A 19,607-nucleotide genomic window follows, 5' to 3' on the forward strand; every position below is an offset into this window, starting at 1 on the left:
CTAAGATTATTAGAGGACCAGATAACACAACCTTGCACGTCAAATATAGACCATTTCAGTTTTTAGAGAATATAAATTCATGCAGGTCGATCACAAACATGTCATTGAATAACAATCAACAGAATAAGGAAGCTCTATTTTTCATTAGAATATTGGAAAAGGTAACACATCAGAATACTGAGATATGGCTTCTAGATAAATACCAAAATAATTTCCATACTATTCCAATTATATACAAATAGGACGTCACAAAAGCTTCCATTTTCTCTCAATCACTGTTGACAAACAACATAAGCTGAGAAAAGTCCGTAAGCCAGAAATGTAAACAAAGCTGCATTAATGAATTTACTTGGTTATCATTGCTTCCAGCCAGGCCTATGTTAAGCATATAACACTGCTGCCACTAAACCTCATTTTCATAGTCCGAAGTGGTAGGATATGGAGCATGCCATATTCAACAAAATTATTCCGTGAAAGGCATTTTCAGAAAAAAATATAAAAATCATCAAGTTGCTACTTAAAATTACAGTATTCTGTTTATATTAAGTGCAATCAATTTCCCGCACGGTTAGTTGTCTCAGCCAAGTTGAATCTTGCTGAAATGTTTTCTAACATTCAGGATGTAGCCAAGCCGGTATCCCGAGATGTCTCTGGGAATTAAATAAACATTCCTAGCAGAGGTGTAACAATTTCATCCTCCCGTTGAATCGATTGTGGCAATTCATGATCTTTATTCAAATATTATCGGGGATGTAGAACCAGTAATGGCTGAATGGGCCTTGTGAATCCATTACGTACAATATATACGAACCAACAGACAGGAAGGCTTCCACCTGTGATTCAATACACATTTCCTAAACCTGAGAATTTATGTTAATCGATTAATTAATGCGTCGCTTAATCTCTAGTTCATAATAAAAAACAATAATCAATACTATATTAAAAAATAGCTCGTCATTAACCCTCCTCTTCCAGTCTTACTTAGCGACGCGGTGTCCCTTAGTTTAACGGATGCCGATTTAAACTTGCTCCTTATCCTCTTTATTTCCACGTTGCTCTTCAGCCACCGTTCACTCACTAAACCCCGAGAGCAAAACGCATCACAGGTGACCGCGTGGCCCTTGAGAGTGTGGCTGGAGGGGGGGGTTTGCTACGAAAATTAAGAAACGAAGGCAAAGAATCACAAACCCGTTCTCGTCGCAGCTGACGACGTAGGGGTGGTCGCGGAGCGGGTTGGCCCGACCCAGGCAAGTGACTCCTTCCAAGTGCCCAAAAAGTAGAGCACGCGGTGTGATCTGACAGACGGCGTCGGTGTCGGGAATTCAGAGACACAAAGAGAGGGGACATTAGGGAACTCACGTGCCACGGTTAAAAACTCTCGAGGTAAGGGTACGTCGCGTCCGGCAGTGAACTTATCTTCTTCTTGGTTCTTTCGGTAAAGTCACGTAGAAGGGAAATAATAAAATAATACAAATAAAATACAATATTCATTATTTGTTTCTTTCGGTTAAGTCACGTCTAAAGATAAAATAAAATACAATATTCATGACGTTTCGGCCACAACGCAAGCAGCTGTCCTCAGGTGAAGAACAGGTCTGTCGGAAAGACAGCGTCTGAATTCAGACGCTGTCTTTCCGACGAAACGTCGTGAGAATTGTATTTTTTATGTTTTATTTTTATTATTTTATTATTTCCCTTCTACGTGACTTTACCAAAAGAACCAAGAAGATGAATCCCTGCAGTCACGAAAGCTTTAAATCGAAATTGAACGTATCTTGTTGACCCGGGACAGTTTGTGGCATTCCCTTGTCGTGTCTCAAAGCTTGTTGGTCTCGTCTAGTGCGAGCGCTGCGGGCAAATTGGGCACCTCATGTTTTGTAAATGAATGCTTCGCACCAATCCCGCTTGTCATCCCTGCCGATGGTAGGCCTCGTGAGCCCAAGTGCTTCCAGCAGCTCCCCTTTCTGAGGGGGTTCCGCACGGAAATGTTACGCGTTGGTGACCTCTGTTTCCCTAGCGGATATCTGTTTGTTGGGTTCCTGAACTAAAAACAACGTCGCGGAGTGCGGTCAAGTAATCCCAATGAGTCCACACGCGGTGCGAGAGGCCCTCCTCCAGCAGTGGATTGACACGTACACATTTCTATGGAGAGGTTAGAGACAGCGTATGACGCCGTCTCACGCGTCTCTGTGCAGCAGTCCGCACGCTCTGGGGAGGCAGTGCCTCACGCATCCCTCCCTTACAGCCACTCGATATTCCCTCCTGCTTCCTCTACAACTCTTTACATTTTGCCCTCATTCTCAGGTCTTCTCCAACGGACACAATGGTCGCTAGCATGCGGAAGCATCTCCTGCTATGCAGGCCATAGCAGGTGCCTCTTGCTGTCGAATGATACACACGATCTACAGGAATCATCAGATGATCTTGCAAAAAATGTCAGAATCACTTCATCTTCGTGTCACCTCTACCGTGGAAAACCCGGGGGGCGGGCAGTTCCTAAAATTAGGCAACCTGTCAGTCAAATTTTCGAAATGATCGTAATAATATGCATGGGGTGTCATTTGGAAAGTCATTACGTAGTTTTAGAAATAAGCCGATGGTTTGACAGGTACACACAACTCAACGTGGCATTCCAGCGGGGATGAGAAAGCCCGTTCCACCGAGTACCTCTGACACTGTGGCATTTTATGAGCATTTCTCCCTGATCAGGAAAATAGGACAAATGGTTTCTATCCGAACTACAGTCCTAATTCGTTGACTCTGTCCAAGTAAAACGCCAATTTATGGTAAATTATAGTGCAATGATTACGCACGTATTCAAAGTATGTGGAACTGCCAATGTGCCGTGAAGCAGAAAATAAAATAAAAACTGTGAGAATCTGATGCCAGTGGTTCTCAGTGTCAAGTAGCACTGGGCAGTCGTCGTCGGCACGATCCACGGGACTGAGACCGTTCGTCACCTCGATCTGGCACCGGCCCTCACACTTGTGGCTCTTTACCGTAAACACAGTCGTGCTGCCAGGTGCGCCGGCTGGCTCTGTTGACCACAACAGTTCTTTGTTTGTAAATGACACACTCAACATTTACCAACTTAACAAAAGCAAGTGTGCTGTAAATAGAGAGCAGAGTACCGTACAGAGTAATCCGCTCACCTCAACCACCGATCAATTCTAGCCAGGGTTGACAACACAATAACATGCAGTTTTGGAAAGAGCATTCAATTTCAGAAATACACGTTTTTCCATAGACCGTTTGGGTGTATTATGGAACAACATAGCCATTTAATGGCAATACATTTCATCTTAAGTTTCCTAATCCACACGCAATACATGTGGATTGTGGGCACTGACAGGATCAATCTACATCCGCTGCATGATCATACATTTCCACTGGTGTTATTCTTCCAATGAGGCATTGTGTTGTAAAATTAAAGACATTCATCAACTCCAGGCAGAGGACCCGAAAATTCATCTTGGATGTTCGGCTAACGTTTTGTCAATGGGACTTGCCAAAAAAGTTAAATGAACCCAGAGTATCACTGTAATCTCTCATAGCGTATCACATGTGCGCATGTCTCCCGTACTATGGACAGAGTGAAGTGCTGGCAAAGTGGTTAACGTTCTGTCCGAGGAACCTAACAGCCTGAGTTCGATTCCTGGCCGTGGCTAGTGAAAGAGGCCAAGACCCCTCCCCACTTCACCAGCCATCATGACCGGCAAGGCCCTGGGGGTACCGCCATCCAGCAGTGGATCGACAAAGGGCTGTACATTATTACTATCAATTGAAAATTAAATTTGTTGAAAACAGCTTTTGTGTTCAGCTTGTTGTCCTTCCCCAACGCATCCGATAAGCACAGTTGGCTACGTACGATGCAAAATAAATTCAACATACTGACATTATTACTGTCATCAGATAATACATTGTTTATTATATCTACTGCACCATCACAATGCAGTTTAGCTGTGGTCTTCTTGCCCAGTTAACACTCTGCACATTCTACGGCAGTCTGCAGATGGCTACAGCTCACGGATGTGCCCTCGAGTGGGCGAGCCACGTGCGTGTTCCCCATGCTGCCGACTGCCTGATGTTTGATCCAAACTCCTGAGATGTAATTCTTACATTTTACATGTCTGAAATACGTTTGTTTTGTTTGCTTGTGGCCTCTGCCGAAGTAGCATGAACACACAATTTGTGAACACAGAGCCCCGCTTTGCCTAGTTGGTTGATGGGGTAGGGTACAGTGTTCCTGAGGCTGCCTCGACTGTAACCCATGGACCGAGCGAGAGATAACGCTTTGCAATTATGCACGCAGGGCAATTGTGCAATAGCATCGTGCAGATGTGCCGGCTGCGTTCAGCACGTTGAGCAAGGAGATACAAATTGGGTTGCATATTGCATCCATGGGATGGGTGGCTACATTTAGTAAGCCAATTGATATCCCTAATTTAATATGGTGACATCCGATTCAATGATTTATTTTGCACAGGACCATAACAGTTTTAAAATTGCAGGGTAATCTTGTAAACATTTGAAATGTTGGTCAATAAAAAATAGAAACATTCATTAGCACGCTTGCAATGTGTGATGTGGTATGATCCTGTGCAATTCACTTAACAGAAACACCAGGCTTTGATATGAACTGGGACTTGAACCACTGACTGCAAACTGACCCATTCTAAAAAATGCAAATATCACGCCTGTACAAGTGAAATGCAAATGGAAAATACTCAGCCTACCGAGTAAATCTGTGTTGCAAGCAAGCGATTATGCAAAAATGAACATATGTAACAAGGAGTGACAGATAGCCGTACCTTTTTCACGCAAGGAAGTATTCTCAGTATTTCACAAATTATTAACAGTGATCTACATCTAAGCTGTTTATGGTTCAACATTTATGCACAAGCCCAGCATTATCCTCAATTGCATCACTGTATTCAGTCTTACCACTGTATCACTGAGAGATGTTTTACAACCATGAGTCACTTACAATCACACTTTAATAAATGAATAAAAGGCAGAGGTTTTTTTTGCATCGATGACAGTAGTAGAGAAGAATTAGGGTTCATTTTCCAAGCAAATTTTGCCCGGGCATGGGGAAATCATCTGCAGTGAGAAGTTTCACACGGGCATCGCAACGATCGCGCTCCGCAAGAACCCCGGCAATCGGAGATCTCGGCAATGATCGTGGCACAACAATGGAGACGACGCAACGATTGCCAACGCTTACAGGACCGCAGAGGAAGACCTCAGAGAGAATGGCTTGACGACAACTACGGCGACATAAGAGACCGGTGCCAGCAAGACGTGGCACTGCTTGAGCATATTGACACAAGACAGAGGAAAGTGGACGACATGTGCAGTGGACACCTACGGGGCTATTTGCCCATGGATCGTGATGACAGGACCAGAATCAGAGTGGGACGAGAGTGGATGATATCACTCATTGCACTGTTTAACACAAATGAGAAATATTTGAAATATTCAAAAACATTCACTCTTAAAGTGGTGCTTGTGAGCATTCACTGCACATATTATCTAACAGTCGGAACCAAAAACAAGACCATAAAGCATAATACTTAGTCAAATGCTTTAAACTTTACCCCAATAAATAAATCGTCATAAGGTTGAGCGCAGTCATCATTAATAATTGCGGCTGTAATAGCTGTACAAGCTATTATTATAATTGTTATTGCCAGGCCAGGTACACTCGAGTCCAGGGTACGAGCGGTGACACGGCCCAGTGGGAGCGCCTTCACCACTCGTTGGAGAGGTGCGCGGTTCCAGTCCGGCGGCTGCCCTGGCTCAATACTGCGCGAGTATTCACCGTAAAAACACGCCGCGCGCATCACAGCGGACGACTGAGATCATGTGACGCCCTTTGCAAGAGTGGTCTCCAAATTTTAAACGTGACACGCAATTGAATTAATTAATTTTAATCCACGTAGCAATGATCACCCCTCTACTGCGAAAACTTGACAGGGCCCGCGTTAAAAATAGTTATGAGACTCAGTCAGGCTTTTCTGGGTAAACAAGCGTAGTAGTAATACTACTAATAATCATAAACACCTTGAGATCTTCGTCTAGGTTCCATAGGCAGAGCTGCCCATCTTGGCATCCGGTCACAATTGTGTGCTGGTCTTCTGTGAGCAGCAGGCTGGACACGCAGTGATTCGGGGCGTGCAAACCCCAAAGCACCATGGGAAGGACCCGTTCCTTATCCGGCATGGTGGCACTAAACCTGGAGCACAGCAATGGCAACAAACCGCACGAAGTGTTACATTTTTCCAGAAACAAGGTTCAGCAATAAAAGAGTCACGTTCGTGCTGAACCTTGATTAGTGTCATTCAAACACAACACTCCAATCATCCGCCTCCAACCGTATCCCTTAACCCAGCACACTCTTCCTTCACCCCAACGTGTTCAACACTGAGCCTGCGTCTCGCTCTGGTAAAACCAAGAGGCGACAACTGTCCATGGGATATACTGTACAGTGCCGTATCCTCCAGATTATAATTATTAATTTACTCTGCGAAGTTAAGACACACCCCAAACCCTGAAAAAGAAGAAGTGCGTTTTATAATCGGGAGGATACGGTATCATACCAGTCAACCCATACTGTTTACCCGGATTCTAATACAGGGGAAAATATATTTGTTTGTATTTCTCCCTTGTGATGGAACTTTGTAGGGTGAACGTTGAGATGTATAAGGGCACGGGGTGACCAATACGGTCTGAATTGGTCTGTAATAAGGTGGGCACTGATAAGGGGTTGACAGGTATGGGGTATTGTATTTCTATGCAGAGCCGTCTTCCAAAAGATGATTAGAAATGCGCCGTTTTGAAATGGCGAGATATGTCTCCTGGAAGATGAGGCACCACAATGGCCCTGTCATGTCCTCTGGGTGGCCATGTATTGTTATGTAGGACAACATTCTTCTTGAAGACATTGTGTTCTCCAGATTATAAAAAGCACCCCCAACGTTTACTTTGATATAGAGAGGGGGGTGGGGCGGTTGAAGTGTGTCTTGACATTAAACACTGACATTCACGAAGTGCAACTACAGCAGTGCCAGGTATTAGCATAACCGTGAATGGAAAATCCCGAGTGACCTCTCATGCCAGGTTGCCTGTGGAAGGATCTGGAAAGCGCTACAGATTACAGCTGATAAACAACCACGGTAGCATAGCAGCTGTTTTAATCCCATGCATTCTGATCCACTAATCCAACCAGTGTCACAGGGCAAGATCCATACACAGCAGTCGTTGAAACTTGGGTATGAAGAACGCAAGGAGCTTCCAGGTGACCTTGTCAGTGAAGGTTCCGTGTCTAGTGCTGCACTGTCTTCCCTGCGCAGGCGGCTCGCTCAGCAGCGTCAGAATGTTGGGAGTGTGAGTCCTGGTTGGGGGTCGCATCGCGCCTCGTGTGGGACGAGGTCCGAGGTGGAGCGAATCGCCGCACAACATCCCGAGCAAAAACGCAACAAGGGAGTGTTAGCCCAGAGGGCCCATTTATAGCGGCCATAATAATAATGAGTGACTTGTTTACCCAGGAAAGCCGCACAGATATTCACCACTCACGTGTAGCCATGAGCAGGAATCGAACTCAGTTCACTCGGTTCTTAACGCAGTAGTGGGTTGCCAAGAGCTTAACCGTGAAATAATTACCATGATTCCACTCCCTTGGCACACACACATGCCACACACACAAAATCAGGAATTTAAAATAAACCTCACATTAGTTTTCTAAATGCTTTGAAAAGCTCTTACATATAAAACACAGTACTGTAGGCACTTTAACACTACTGCAATATCACCGATGTTGTTTTATATTAAAATAAATAACGATGAAAATTCTATAAATACAACTCTTCGTCAATCCGGTGCTGCGGGAATGCCTACGACTTCCCACACGCCGCTACTGATGAGGGTTGTTTGACTGTGGAGTTCTTCACCATTAGTGCACCGTTAGTCGAGGTGGGGTCTGGCACCGGTTCAGTTACTACCAGAGGTGGGACAAAGTCATTGTTGTGCAAGTCACAAGTAAGTCTCAAGTCTTTGCTCTCGAGTCCCGAGTCAAGTCGAGTCAAAGATGAGGCAAGTCCAAGTCGAGTCTGAAGTCATCAAAATCATGACTCGAGTCTGACTCGAGTCCAAGTCGCATGACTCGAGTCCACACCTCTGGTTACTACTCGCCACTGATGTTAGCCGTGACTGAGAATCAAACTCAGGTCACCCGGCTCATTGCGCAGACCGTCGAACACTGCACTACGACTCGATTATTGCCCTGCTTTATTCACGACCGGAGTTACAATAAATCATATTTTGTTATAACAATAATAAAAACAATACCACGTATACAATTAGACACATCAAAGTGCCCAAATTCTGATGTGCTTTGGTGTGAGTTGATAACAAGAAAAATAAAATACAGCAAAGCTAAGAAAATTAATTCCCTAATAGCACTCACAGAAGTAACATCCAACTAATAAATAAAAGCGTCCAAATTATCCATACACATAAACAGGTTAATTTTTTTTGTCAAAATCTGACTAATGAAGCGGTATGATTAAAAGCCTGTGAGTTTTGTATATAGTTGTGATGCATAGAGCAGAAATTCGTTTTGCTGAGGGTCAGAGGTAGGTCCACACAGCCCTTTCACGTAAATGTCACCGAGCACTTCAGAGGTTATTTCTTTCATGGAAAATTCTAAATGTACATTAAGCGACGTTAATGTACAAAAACACAATTACACGCAACAGTGGCGCCCTTCTGGACGACAAATGAAGTGAATTGACTTCTGCTCTGTATCTACACGTGGAAAATAAGAAATGTTTAGCACGAGGTAGCCAGGTGCTTCAAAACGTCAGTGCCGCAGCTGTCACAGCCGAGACCCTGGGTTCGAATCCGGGCATCTGCCTGTGATTAAACCGGGGTTGTCTAGCCATACGACGAGATGCCTGTCAAGGTTCATCCCACCCACAGCAAAGACTTCCTCTCAACCAACAGGTCTCGGTCTATTCCCTGCTCCACACACTCTCACGTCGTTCTCCCGGCTCAGTGAGCTCAGTTAAACTATTAAACTAAACTATTTTTTTTATTTTACCAGCTAAGACCAACTGATCTATATAGCTCTTTTTCAGAAGCGACCTGAGCGCAAACGATAGTTCAATTAATTGGCTTATCGTGTGGAAATGTACAGCAGCCAAATACTGTAAACGCATGCTTCTAAATGTGGAAGGAAAAACCGGAGGACCCGGATAAAAATCTACGTGAAGACGGGGAGAGAGACACGCAAATTCCAAGTATACAGCAGGCGTCGGGTTGGGATCGAACCCACGACCTCCTGCATACCAGGCGAGGTAGTTAACATCTCGCCACCGTGGTATCCAGGGATTGTGACCCACAGCAGCCTTTCCCATTTGATTAAGACATTATGGTGCGTTGGAGGTGATATACAGCACAAATAACAAACAAACACGTCCTCAATGCGGTCGTCAATAACACTGTGACCTTCAAAGGAAAACAATATAATCAGTGACGTTTCGAGCAATGGCCCTACTTCATGGGACATACAATTATTACGTGCTGTAAAGGAGGGACCTGTCCCGATACAATGCCAGTTATAGCTCATTGCTTATAAAGCCGCTGTGTTATTCACAAATATTATTGGGATTCTATGAAGAAAGGCTGCGCAGAAAACCTGTAGCTCAAATGTATAATTAATTAACTAATTCCCACATGTTATGTCATATATATATCAATATGCTGCAAGCTTCTCCCATAGGGGGATACTATTACATGCGTTTGCATGTGTATTGGACTGCTCTGTGTCTTGACAGGGTCTGCAGCCAGCAGACTCGCCACAGCAATTTTATTCTCAAAAATAAAAAACCCCGCCATTTCTTATCGAAAACGTGACATCCCTTAAATGAAAACTTGAGAAGTTTTTTGTTTGTTTCTTTCAAATGAAATGCTACCCTGTCTACGCGGATGCTTTGAAAAAAAAGTGGGTGAAACAGCACGGAGGGTAAATGATTAATGTTAATCGTTCGCTTCCATCCACTTGTATAAGCAGCAAGCAGGGGGTGGTGCGCTCCGGTTAATGCGTCAAAACTCTTCCCGCGAGGACATTAATATTCAACTACGCTCACGCCTAGAGACGGACTACGCACGGTGACATTATTCGCTCATTATTATCCACGATCCGGTGTGTACACGGCACCACTGTGCTCATAATTATTAATGCCATTTCCAAATTTAGCACGTTTTTTTTCTAGTTCCGGTGGCTACGCGTAAGCTTTCAGCAGCCAACTTCACGCGATTTAATCCGGCTGCCTTGTCACTATGAACTCTCTATCCCCGGCTGTCACGGGGAAGCCTGCCAGTTGTGTTGGACAGCTGGACCATTCCCATCGCAATGACACAACGCCTGTATGGACATTGAGGGCGTGCTTATGAATGTTATAGTGGTTTAATTATATTTGAGACGTCGCTGTTATATTTTTTTCTCTGCGTCTTGGTACAAAACTCTTAAATTGTATTATTGAGTCTTTCGGTAAAGTCACGTTGATAGGTTTAAAGAAAATAACAATAAAATAACAAAGAATAACAACAAAAACCTCCGACGTTTCGATTGCAACACAAGCGGTCGTCTTCAGGAAAATTGTCATTTTAGACGTTGAAATGTCTCGCTGCCTTATTCAACTACCTTGTCATTAAATCACCTCCGCCCCTGTCATCTTGAGTCACCGTTGACAATGCAATCACACCTGTGTGACTTTGGGTTGTGTGCCCTGGCCATTGACAATGAGCGTCCCCACTCCTCGTGTTCGCTGCCATGCAGCTGCCTGAAGTTAACGGACTGAATGACAACTTACGATTTTTATACTAAGCCTTGGTTCTACAAACGGTGGTTCGTGAAGTGTTTCTCAGTGGCCATGAATACTTATTCAACAATGCTTGCCTTGCGTGTCCACGTTGTGTCCAGATCGCTCTGTGTGATCATTGCAATTAAACGTTTAAGCAAACGCTGAAGGCAATGTTGACATACATGAAAATCAACTAGGGCGTGTTCTGTTTACGTGACAACCCTTACTAGTTGGCTGTGTCGGGTGGTGGGTTTTAACGACACATTTATATGTTTACGCGATCTAACAAAAAAAACTATATTATTCAAATCAATGTTGGGTCAATGCAAATGTATTGTGTACATTTTAATTCCAGCATTGTCCATCAGCAAGGGTAACGCCAGTGGGGGGTGGGGTGGGGTGGCACGTGCCCCCCAAATGATCCGATCAAAATCCCTCATTTCTATCGGATCATTGGAGTTTATTAGTAATAAATCGGCATTTTGCAACCCCCACTGCCACTGTGTAATATATTATTACGTGCCAAGGACACTATGAGATGATAGGACAATAGTCTGAGTCCATAATTGGCAATAAGTAACGGCAAAGCAGTTGTGAGTGACTCACAGAATTGTGCACAGTTGCGTATACACAGGACACGACTTCCCTGAAGGCATTCACCTTCAGCGAGCGCGATGCCGATCACACAACGCGGTTCGAATTCGACCCTCGATCGATGGCTGCGCCATCACCGCACACGCGCCGAATAAACAGCAAGGGACAAGTCCTTAATTACGAACAACTCCTTACTCACTAACAAGTCCTTACTCACTAACAACTCCACTATCATTTCTCATTGCTGGAGGGGTTGCCCCCGCCCCTACCTGAAAATCTTGGCTCCGCCATTGGTTACTGTGGCAACGTCAAGAGACCGCTCCAGGCATTTCACATGATGCAGAATTTTTTTTTGCACCTTTTATCTTTAACTGCAACTATCATATGACGCACACACATCACACACACAGCGGATTTACAAACACCCGTCAGCATTGTGTTGGCTGTGAGCGATGACAAGACAGCTGACGGGTCCTCGTGGCTCGTGTCGGAACGAGTCCCTCCTCGAGCTCACCGCTCGCTCCAGGGACTGGCCGCTGCCCGAAGCCTGCCCCGCACGAAATCACTCCTCTCATCTCACCACGACGCCTTCGTGAAACTGACGAATCGTTCACTTCGTCGCACTCATTCATACTGAACGAGTTTTGGGACACGTACCCATCGTGACGCTGATAAAACAGTACCTCAATACTGCAGTGCTGTGCTAGTTCCAAAACAATAACGTGTCTTGTCTTCGCCTTTTGAAAACTTAAACAATTTACCGATGCATTGTCATGAAGGGTAAAAAGGACGTGACTATTTTTATTTATTTTTTATTACGAGACTTGTATGAGTATTTACATACACACAAGCGTCATGCACCGTGCACACGGGCTTTGCAAATGATTGAGTCTGCAGTGGAGAGCGCCGTGGGAGAACGCCAACGTCCCAAACAGGAGCCTCATTGCCAACCCCACCGCAGAACCACCTGGAATGGTCCTACCGAGGGCCGGAATGCACGGCGGGCACGCGGCACTGGAGGAGGAAGATGAGAAGCAGCCCCCCACCTCACCCCCGCGGCATTGCGACTGCGACTGTCAAAGCCAAACCGTGGAACCGATCGTCCGACAAAGTCTACTCGGCTCATTCACACTGCACACATTCACAGCACCATTCCCGCCAGCACAGAACCTGGCTAATCACGCTGCCGTACAGAAGAAAAGAAAAAATAATCCTGCAGTATGTGAACCAGTAAAGAGTACTTGTATCCTATTTGTCGATTCCTTGAGAGGTAGAAATATCCACAGCTCACCAAACAACATGATTACTATTGAACGTCCAAGGATGGAGGTCATTTTCTGATTCTTGAAACTATCTGATAATGCTGGTTGCACCTACCAGACAAACGTCTCAGAAAACTATTCAATTTTGTGGATTGCTCTTCGTGTGCTGAAGCAGTAATATATTGACTCAAATGTTCATCACTTTTTTCGATTTAAAGCTTTCGTGACTGCAGGGATTCATCTTCTTGGTTCTTTCGGTAAAGTCACGTAGAAGGGAAGTAATAAAATAATAAAAATAAAAATAAAACAATATTTTATTACTTCCCTTCTACGTGACTTTACCGAAAGAACCAAGAAGATGTTCATCACTTGACAATGTTATTAATCGACCATGTCAGGTGGCGGAGGGTTTATGGCACACGACTTAGTTTGGCGATCGGACTCAAAAATCAACTAAGAATCAAAATGCGTTTTTGTTTGTGATCAGGAAAAAATTAACTCATACTCAGTCTTTATATCCTCCCTCACCTATTTGAGGTCGTGATGGAATTTGCTCAGAGTGTTCCACTATCACGTAAATGGCGACTTGCGATTGGTCAATGATGTTATGAACTGAAGGTGGCCACTCTTTGTATTGTACGTTATTTTGTATACAGATATGCAGGAGCAAAGGGGCGGGTAAGCCCCATTACCACGCCTCGCTAACCTTACTTGTTGGGCATTTGCAAGAATTTATTTTTTATTCAGGGATTTTTCACCTCAAGCAATAAGCAACTCACGCTGGTCAGCGTGGTGAAGTATGGCCAATTACTGCCATGGCACGATGAGCCCTTCATGCCATCCTGAATACGGTTTTAAAATGCACATTGTCTCTTAATGTACCCACCAGGAAGGGTACAGAATGATCACTTCTCCGGTTCAAAATAACGCACGTGTTAACATCTGGGTCTTTAGTACACTGACTTCACACACGCCTTAAGCATTATGAGAAAGCCTTCGATCAGCTCACTCCACCAAACAAAAGCCTCCCTGGAGTGGTCTTCTTGCAAGGACACATTGACGATAAGAAACAACGCAGTTCCACCTTGAGATCACATGAAATTATCAAGCGGGAAATCGGCTCATATTTGGTAGTTGCCATCACAGAACCAATCCAAGCAAGCCACACCAGGCACGAACGACATCGAAAATAAATAAATAAATGCATAAATAAAAGCTCACCGCGAACTCATAACAAATATGTTTACTAAACAACACAGCAGAAGGTAGCAGCTGCATTACCGTCTGTGGCTGACCTAGCAAAGGGCATGGCCATTTCCTACAGGAATTAAATTTGCTTCTGGATGAATTCCTCCCCAAACTGTCAGTCGTGGGGGTTGCTTGTGCATGCTTCCCCACCCTGGTCATCGCGGGGTGGTGAAGGAGGCGGCCTTGAGCACCAGTTCAGAGGTCACTCGATGTCGATGTTCGCCGTGGCCAGGAATTGAACTGAGGTTGTCCGGGCTCTTAGCGATTCGCACAAACGTGTGTAAACAAGAAAACGAAAACACGCGGCATCTTCATAAAATCGCCAACATAAATGCTCATAGTGAATTGTATCGCAAGGGGTGAGTGTCATGCTACTCCTGGGCGCGGTTATCTGTGCTTGAGCACTTGAATGTGAAGTTGTCGTTGTAGCTCTGCGTCTACATCAGCCGTACGAAAGGAGAAAAAGAATGTTACGCTTCCCGTGCCTGCCCCAAATTACATTATCTGTCACTGACACCAGGGTAACACTTAGCATCTCCGTGCAGGACAGGACACGTTGCCGCCAAGTCATACCCGTTGTCTATTCCAATATGAACAAGCATCTGAACTCTCAAACGGCGGGTTCACTCTCACTACATCCATACAAATTCATCCGTGTACATCTACACGGATGTTTTATAAAGAGGCAGGTGCAGTTCTGTATATGCAAATATTATTTGGGTCTTTCGGTAAAGTCACTTAGATAGAAAACATTGCAATAAAATAATAAAAGTGGAAATAAAGTGAATAAAAAGTAATACAATCATTTTCATTATTTTATTGTTATTATTTTTTCTATCTACGTGACTTTACCGAAAGACCCAAAGAATGTGAATTCCTGGAGTCACGAAAGCTTTAAGTCAGGATTTATTTGCAAAGTCACATTTTACGTACTGCATTGCACAGGGATATGTATAATATAATTATCATAAAAACTAATTTAAATCCGAGTGTGGCATTTCGTGTGCGTAACGTTAGACAGGGCACATCGGTGACAAGATGTTAACTAGCTCGCCTGGTATACAGGAGACCGTGGGTTCGATGGCTGTATATTTGGAGTGTGCATGCTCTTCTCGTGGTCGCGTGGATTCTTCTCGGAGTCCTTCGGTTTCTTTTCTTCCACATTTAGAAAAATGCGTTTCGATTATTTGGCTTCTATAAATAAGCCACTTGGTTGAGCTAAATAAGTCACTTCATTGAGATATCTGTGGCAAGGTCGCTTCTGAAAAAAAGCTATATAGCTCAGAGGGCCTTACCTGGTTAAATAAATAAATAGACTGAAAACAACCGAGTGATTGACGGCCACTTTGGAGAAGGGTCAATGAGACCACTTCTTCGTACGTGGAAGCGAGGTGGATAGTGGCATAGTTGACGCTGTTCATTCAGCAGTAGATAGATCACTGCAGGTCATGATGAAGTTAGGTTTAATTCGCGTGCCAGTACAGTACAGCAACCCGTGTTATTCACAGTGGCCGGGTGAGGAAGGGGACGGTGTCACTGACAAAAATCTTCCGCCAAAAAGAAGACTCGTTTTGCAAATGTCGGTGTGTCATGGTCAGATTGGATTATTGTGGTATATTATTCATTGACATTTTAATCTATTCCATTGCATGACCCTGGTTTTTATTCACACTATTTAAAATGTGATCATTAAAATTGGCGACTAAATGGGAATGTCAGCTCAGGAAAGTAAACCGAAGGGAAGCAGAAAATGAAAGGTGCTGAGGTTTTGGGACGATCTGCTCTAAATAATGTCGACTATAAACCAAAATAGTGAAATTTAACAAAAAGCTCACTGACATTTACAGAATTTCAGAAGTTCATTTAGCAATACGGTACGGAATTTAATGCAGAATTTAACAAATACACTTCAATTTGCAAATGTCATATTAAAATCTCATTATGACATACCGTGTGGTGTAATACCGGGTGTTCCATAAAGTAAGCATCCACCGAAAAATAAACACAGAGTGGTATAAATGTTCCAACATTTTCCCTCATATTTTTAAAAAAATGTTTTCGAAAAGTTAAAAACGTGAGTGATCTTCAAGGAGATTCTAAAGAGTGTCACCTGAGATGCTGGCGATTACTCGGCACTCAAATCTCGATACCTGGTGCTGGTGCACCATGGTGGACACGTGGAGGTTTAGAAGGGTGGCACTCGTGCCAATGAGGTCTTCATGCTGCCAAGTGGATTGTGTATGACTTCATCACACGTGGTCACATGCCAGTCTCGCTACACGTACACTATTTGATCATCATGCAATCACGGCAACCTTTTGCAAATAATCAAGAGCGCGGCTCTGTTGTTAATTTATCTCCTGTGAATCCATCTCCTGTGAATCCATCTCCTGTGAATCCATCTCCTGTAAATCCATCTCCTGTAAATCCATCTCCTGCTTGATCTCTGCAGTTTCTTTACGCGCGCCAGGATGACGTGCTTCGTTCGTACTTGTGTGTAAATGTAGAATTAAAAGTTCCGTTTCTTTAGAACGCATTGTTCACCAGCTGTACAAGCATATGCAACGCGAGATCAGATAGCAAGTGTTTAATTAAAAACAAAACTGGACAACGTCATAATTTCACCCGCAAGCCAAACAGACACAAACCGTGAACACGATGTCACCAGAACGCCGCATTAATTCGTGTAAGTAGCCCTCCCGAAGTGCGTAACGTTGTCAAAACTTTAAACCAAGAAAGTTAGTACCTCTCAGTGGACGAGGAAGCAGGGACGCGGCTGAAAGTGACTGACTTTGGAACTTGACACAGACGCAGTTACACGAGCGTGGCTCTGCGTTGAGGCGTCCGCTACACCTGGAGACGTCGGCTACACCTGGGAGCGAGAGAGAGGAGGAGGGAGCGAGAGCAGGAGGAGGAGGGAGCGAGACGAGGAGGAGGAGGGAGCGATGGGAGGAGGCTGAACGCCGCGTGCAGTGTGCGGGGAGCGACTGCGCTCAGCAGGCGCGCCTTGCCACGAGGGGAGGGAGAGGGGTGTTGGTGCGGGGAGCGGTGGCGCACTGATTAGCGCGCTGCGCAACGAACCCAGCATCCCGAGTTCCATTCCCGTTCACGGCCACCAACGAAAGTGACGATTATTTGAACCTTAGATCAACTCAGCCTGAAATGAGTACCTGGTGTAAACATCAACAATAGGGAGACAAAGACGGCCTGACCTGGTACTAACCACCGCGCTCCCTTGCGTGTCATTTTGGCCGTCATAGGTGCCCGCAAACAGCACTTGTGTCGACTATAGGGGGTTCTCATATGTACAGAAGGTGCACCTGCCAGTCATCCCCAGCCATTCAACCCACGGCACCGGGGTCTCTCCCGTGACCTCTTTCCTGTCGGCGAGCCTTCCACACTTCACGTGGTGGCTTCAAAGTGCACCACTCCTGGCACAAGCGTCACCGTCGCTTCGCGGCGATTGCTGCCATTGCGCCGTGCACCCGTGGTGGTGTTGCGTACCCTGGGTGGGATGTTTCTCTTCTTACGAAGAGTCGATGAATGGCAGAATTTCGGGCCCAGCTTGTTAGATTCGGTTCCAGGGCCAAGTTCGTTTTTTTTCAACTCGTTTTAATTTGTTTCTCGTAAAAATGTCCCCTCGTATCTTTTGTAGCTGTACAGTTATGTTCGTTCTGTTATCCATAAATATAATATTATCGTATCACTTGTATCAACAGAAAACAACGATATTGTTATGCATGCAAATTGCGACGCAACGTGAACTTTATATGTTTTAAATGTGATGAATGTATGCAGCTATCATAGTCTTTACCAATATTTGCATATGCGTAACGCCTTTGCTGTGGCTTTGGGTTGTGGTTGCATCCTCTGCCGTTTTATTATTCCAGGAAAACCCCACCGAGTTGCATGGCTTTTCAAGAAAGCTCCTGCACTCGGATGTTTGATCAGTCTCATTCTAGGTTATTGCTTTGCATGTGGCTATAAACCGGAGCGCACGGAGAAGACCCCACCACGCATACGCAGGGCGATAATACTATGCTGCACATTTCCGGATTACAGCCCCACTTGCTGTGCTGCCACACCCTGGCGACATTCGATATCCCAAGTATTGTACTCGGTGATGCTTGATTGGAGCACAAACACAATTAACACAAGCAACTCAACACCTTCGTCAATGAAGTCTTTCAAATAAATACTGTTACAGCATAGGCGAATGGGACCTTCTTCACGACACACATTGAGCCCGGAAAGTGACCTATTATATGATTATTTTTAAGGCCACAGTGTTATTGACGAACGTGTTGGGTTGTCTTTTTAGTTCTAATCCCAACTCGTTTGTGAGTCGAGGTTCACAGCCGCACCATCCACTTCCAGCTGTGAACCGCCACGTGCGACGGAGAGGCACCCCAGAGGTGAGCGACCAGGTCGAAGACCTAAAGCCAGGAGATTACTAAAACTGTTTTTTTATTTTACCAGGTAAAAGTCCACTGAGCTCTTTCTAGCTATTTTTTCAGAAGCGACCTGGTCACAAATGATAGCTCAATGAAGTGGCTTATCATGTAGCAATTTATAGCAGCCGAATACTCTAAACGCATGATTCTAAACGTGGAGGGAAAAACCTCAGAAACCGGAGAAAAATCCACACGACCACGGGGAGAGGGACGTACAGACTCCAAATATACACGCGTCAGGGTATAGGGATCGAACCCACGACCTCCTGTATACCAGGCGAGGTAGTTAACATCTCCTAGCCACCGTGGTTGGGACAGCAGAGGCACAACGCTGGAGATCGGCTATCGACTGTTTCGGCACCCGAGGGGTTCAATCAGAAGAAGACTATGGCGAGATGTGATCATATTTATTTGACTCTTCTTCTTGGTTCTTTCGGTAAAGTCACATTCTACGTGACTTTACCGATAGAACCAAGAAGATGAATCCCTGCAGTCACGAAAGCTTTAAATCGATATTTGACTCTTGTTTACTCAGAAACGCCTCGCAAAGTCTGAAAATTGCTTTTTAGGAGGGTCCTGCCAATGTTTTGCAGTAGGGGCAAATTTTACCAAGAGAGTAATCAGGCAATTGTTCAGCATTGGGTTAATTAAAAAAAGATATATTTTTTTTATGACCTCCCACGTTTGATGTGAATAACACCTGGGTCTCTCCTGTGACCTCCTGCCAGCGAGCATTCGACACGTCACGTGGCCTCAAAGTGCACCTCGCGAAGCTGTGGATTGCGGCTGCTGTGGAAGATGGTTGCGTGGGCGTTAACATCGGCACACGCGACCCGTGCCCGCGTGGCTTGTATCGGCCGATGTGCACGCCACAGAAGTGGGACGCAACACCTCCCACATTACACCGCGCGCTTTCAGCCCTGGAGGGAACCCACCAGCCAAGCGTCTGTCTCAATGCCGCACACTCACGAATGGTTTAAAAATAATTACCGTATTCTCCAGACAACAAGACGATGCCTTTTCCCCATGTATTTTAAAGAAAAAATCTGGCTGTGCGTTAATCATTCGGTAGGTATGTGTGTGTGGGTGTGCTTCTATGGCCACACACCCCATTCTGTGCCGTGCCGGCCATTATAGGTGCTCGCTAACAGCATTTACCTCAACAGTCTGCTAAGGGGCCG

At 44.9% G+C, this 19,607-nt stretch overlaps 1 protein-coding gene across 3 annotated transcripts in view; it reads right to left on the minus strand.

Annotated features, from left to right (window-relative positions):
* The window catches only part of LOC144935569 (WD repeat-containing protein 7-like), a 116,497-nt gene extending 110,259 nt beyond the window's left edge, over window positions 1–6,238 (minus strand). For all 3 annotated transcript variants that reach the window (XM_078862365.1, XM_078862366.1, XM_078862364.1), the window contains exons 1-2: window positions 6,067–6,238; window positions 1,189–1,295 (exon numbers count right to left, since the gene is read on the minus strand). In XM_078862365.1, the coding sequence (XP_078718491.1) occupies window positions 1,189–1,295; window positions 6,067–6,225 (266 nt within the window). In that variant the 5' untranslated portion in view covers window positions 6,226–6,238. The remainder of the gene's footprint in view (window positions 1–1,188; window positions 1,296–6,066) is intronic.
* Between the last annotated feature and the right edge of the window lie 13,369 nt (window positions 6,239–19,607).

Source organism: Lampetra fluviatilis, chromosome 13 (genome assembly GCF_964198595.1).
Source record: "Lampetra fluviatilis chromosome 13, kcLamFluv1.1, whole genome shotgun sequence".
Classification (NCBI taxonomy): Eukaryota; Metazoa; Chordata; class Hyperoartia; order Petromyzontiformes; family Petromyzontidae; genus Lampetra; species Lampetra fluviatilis.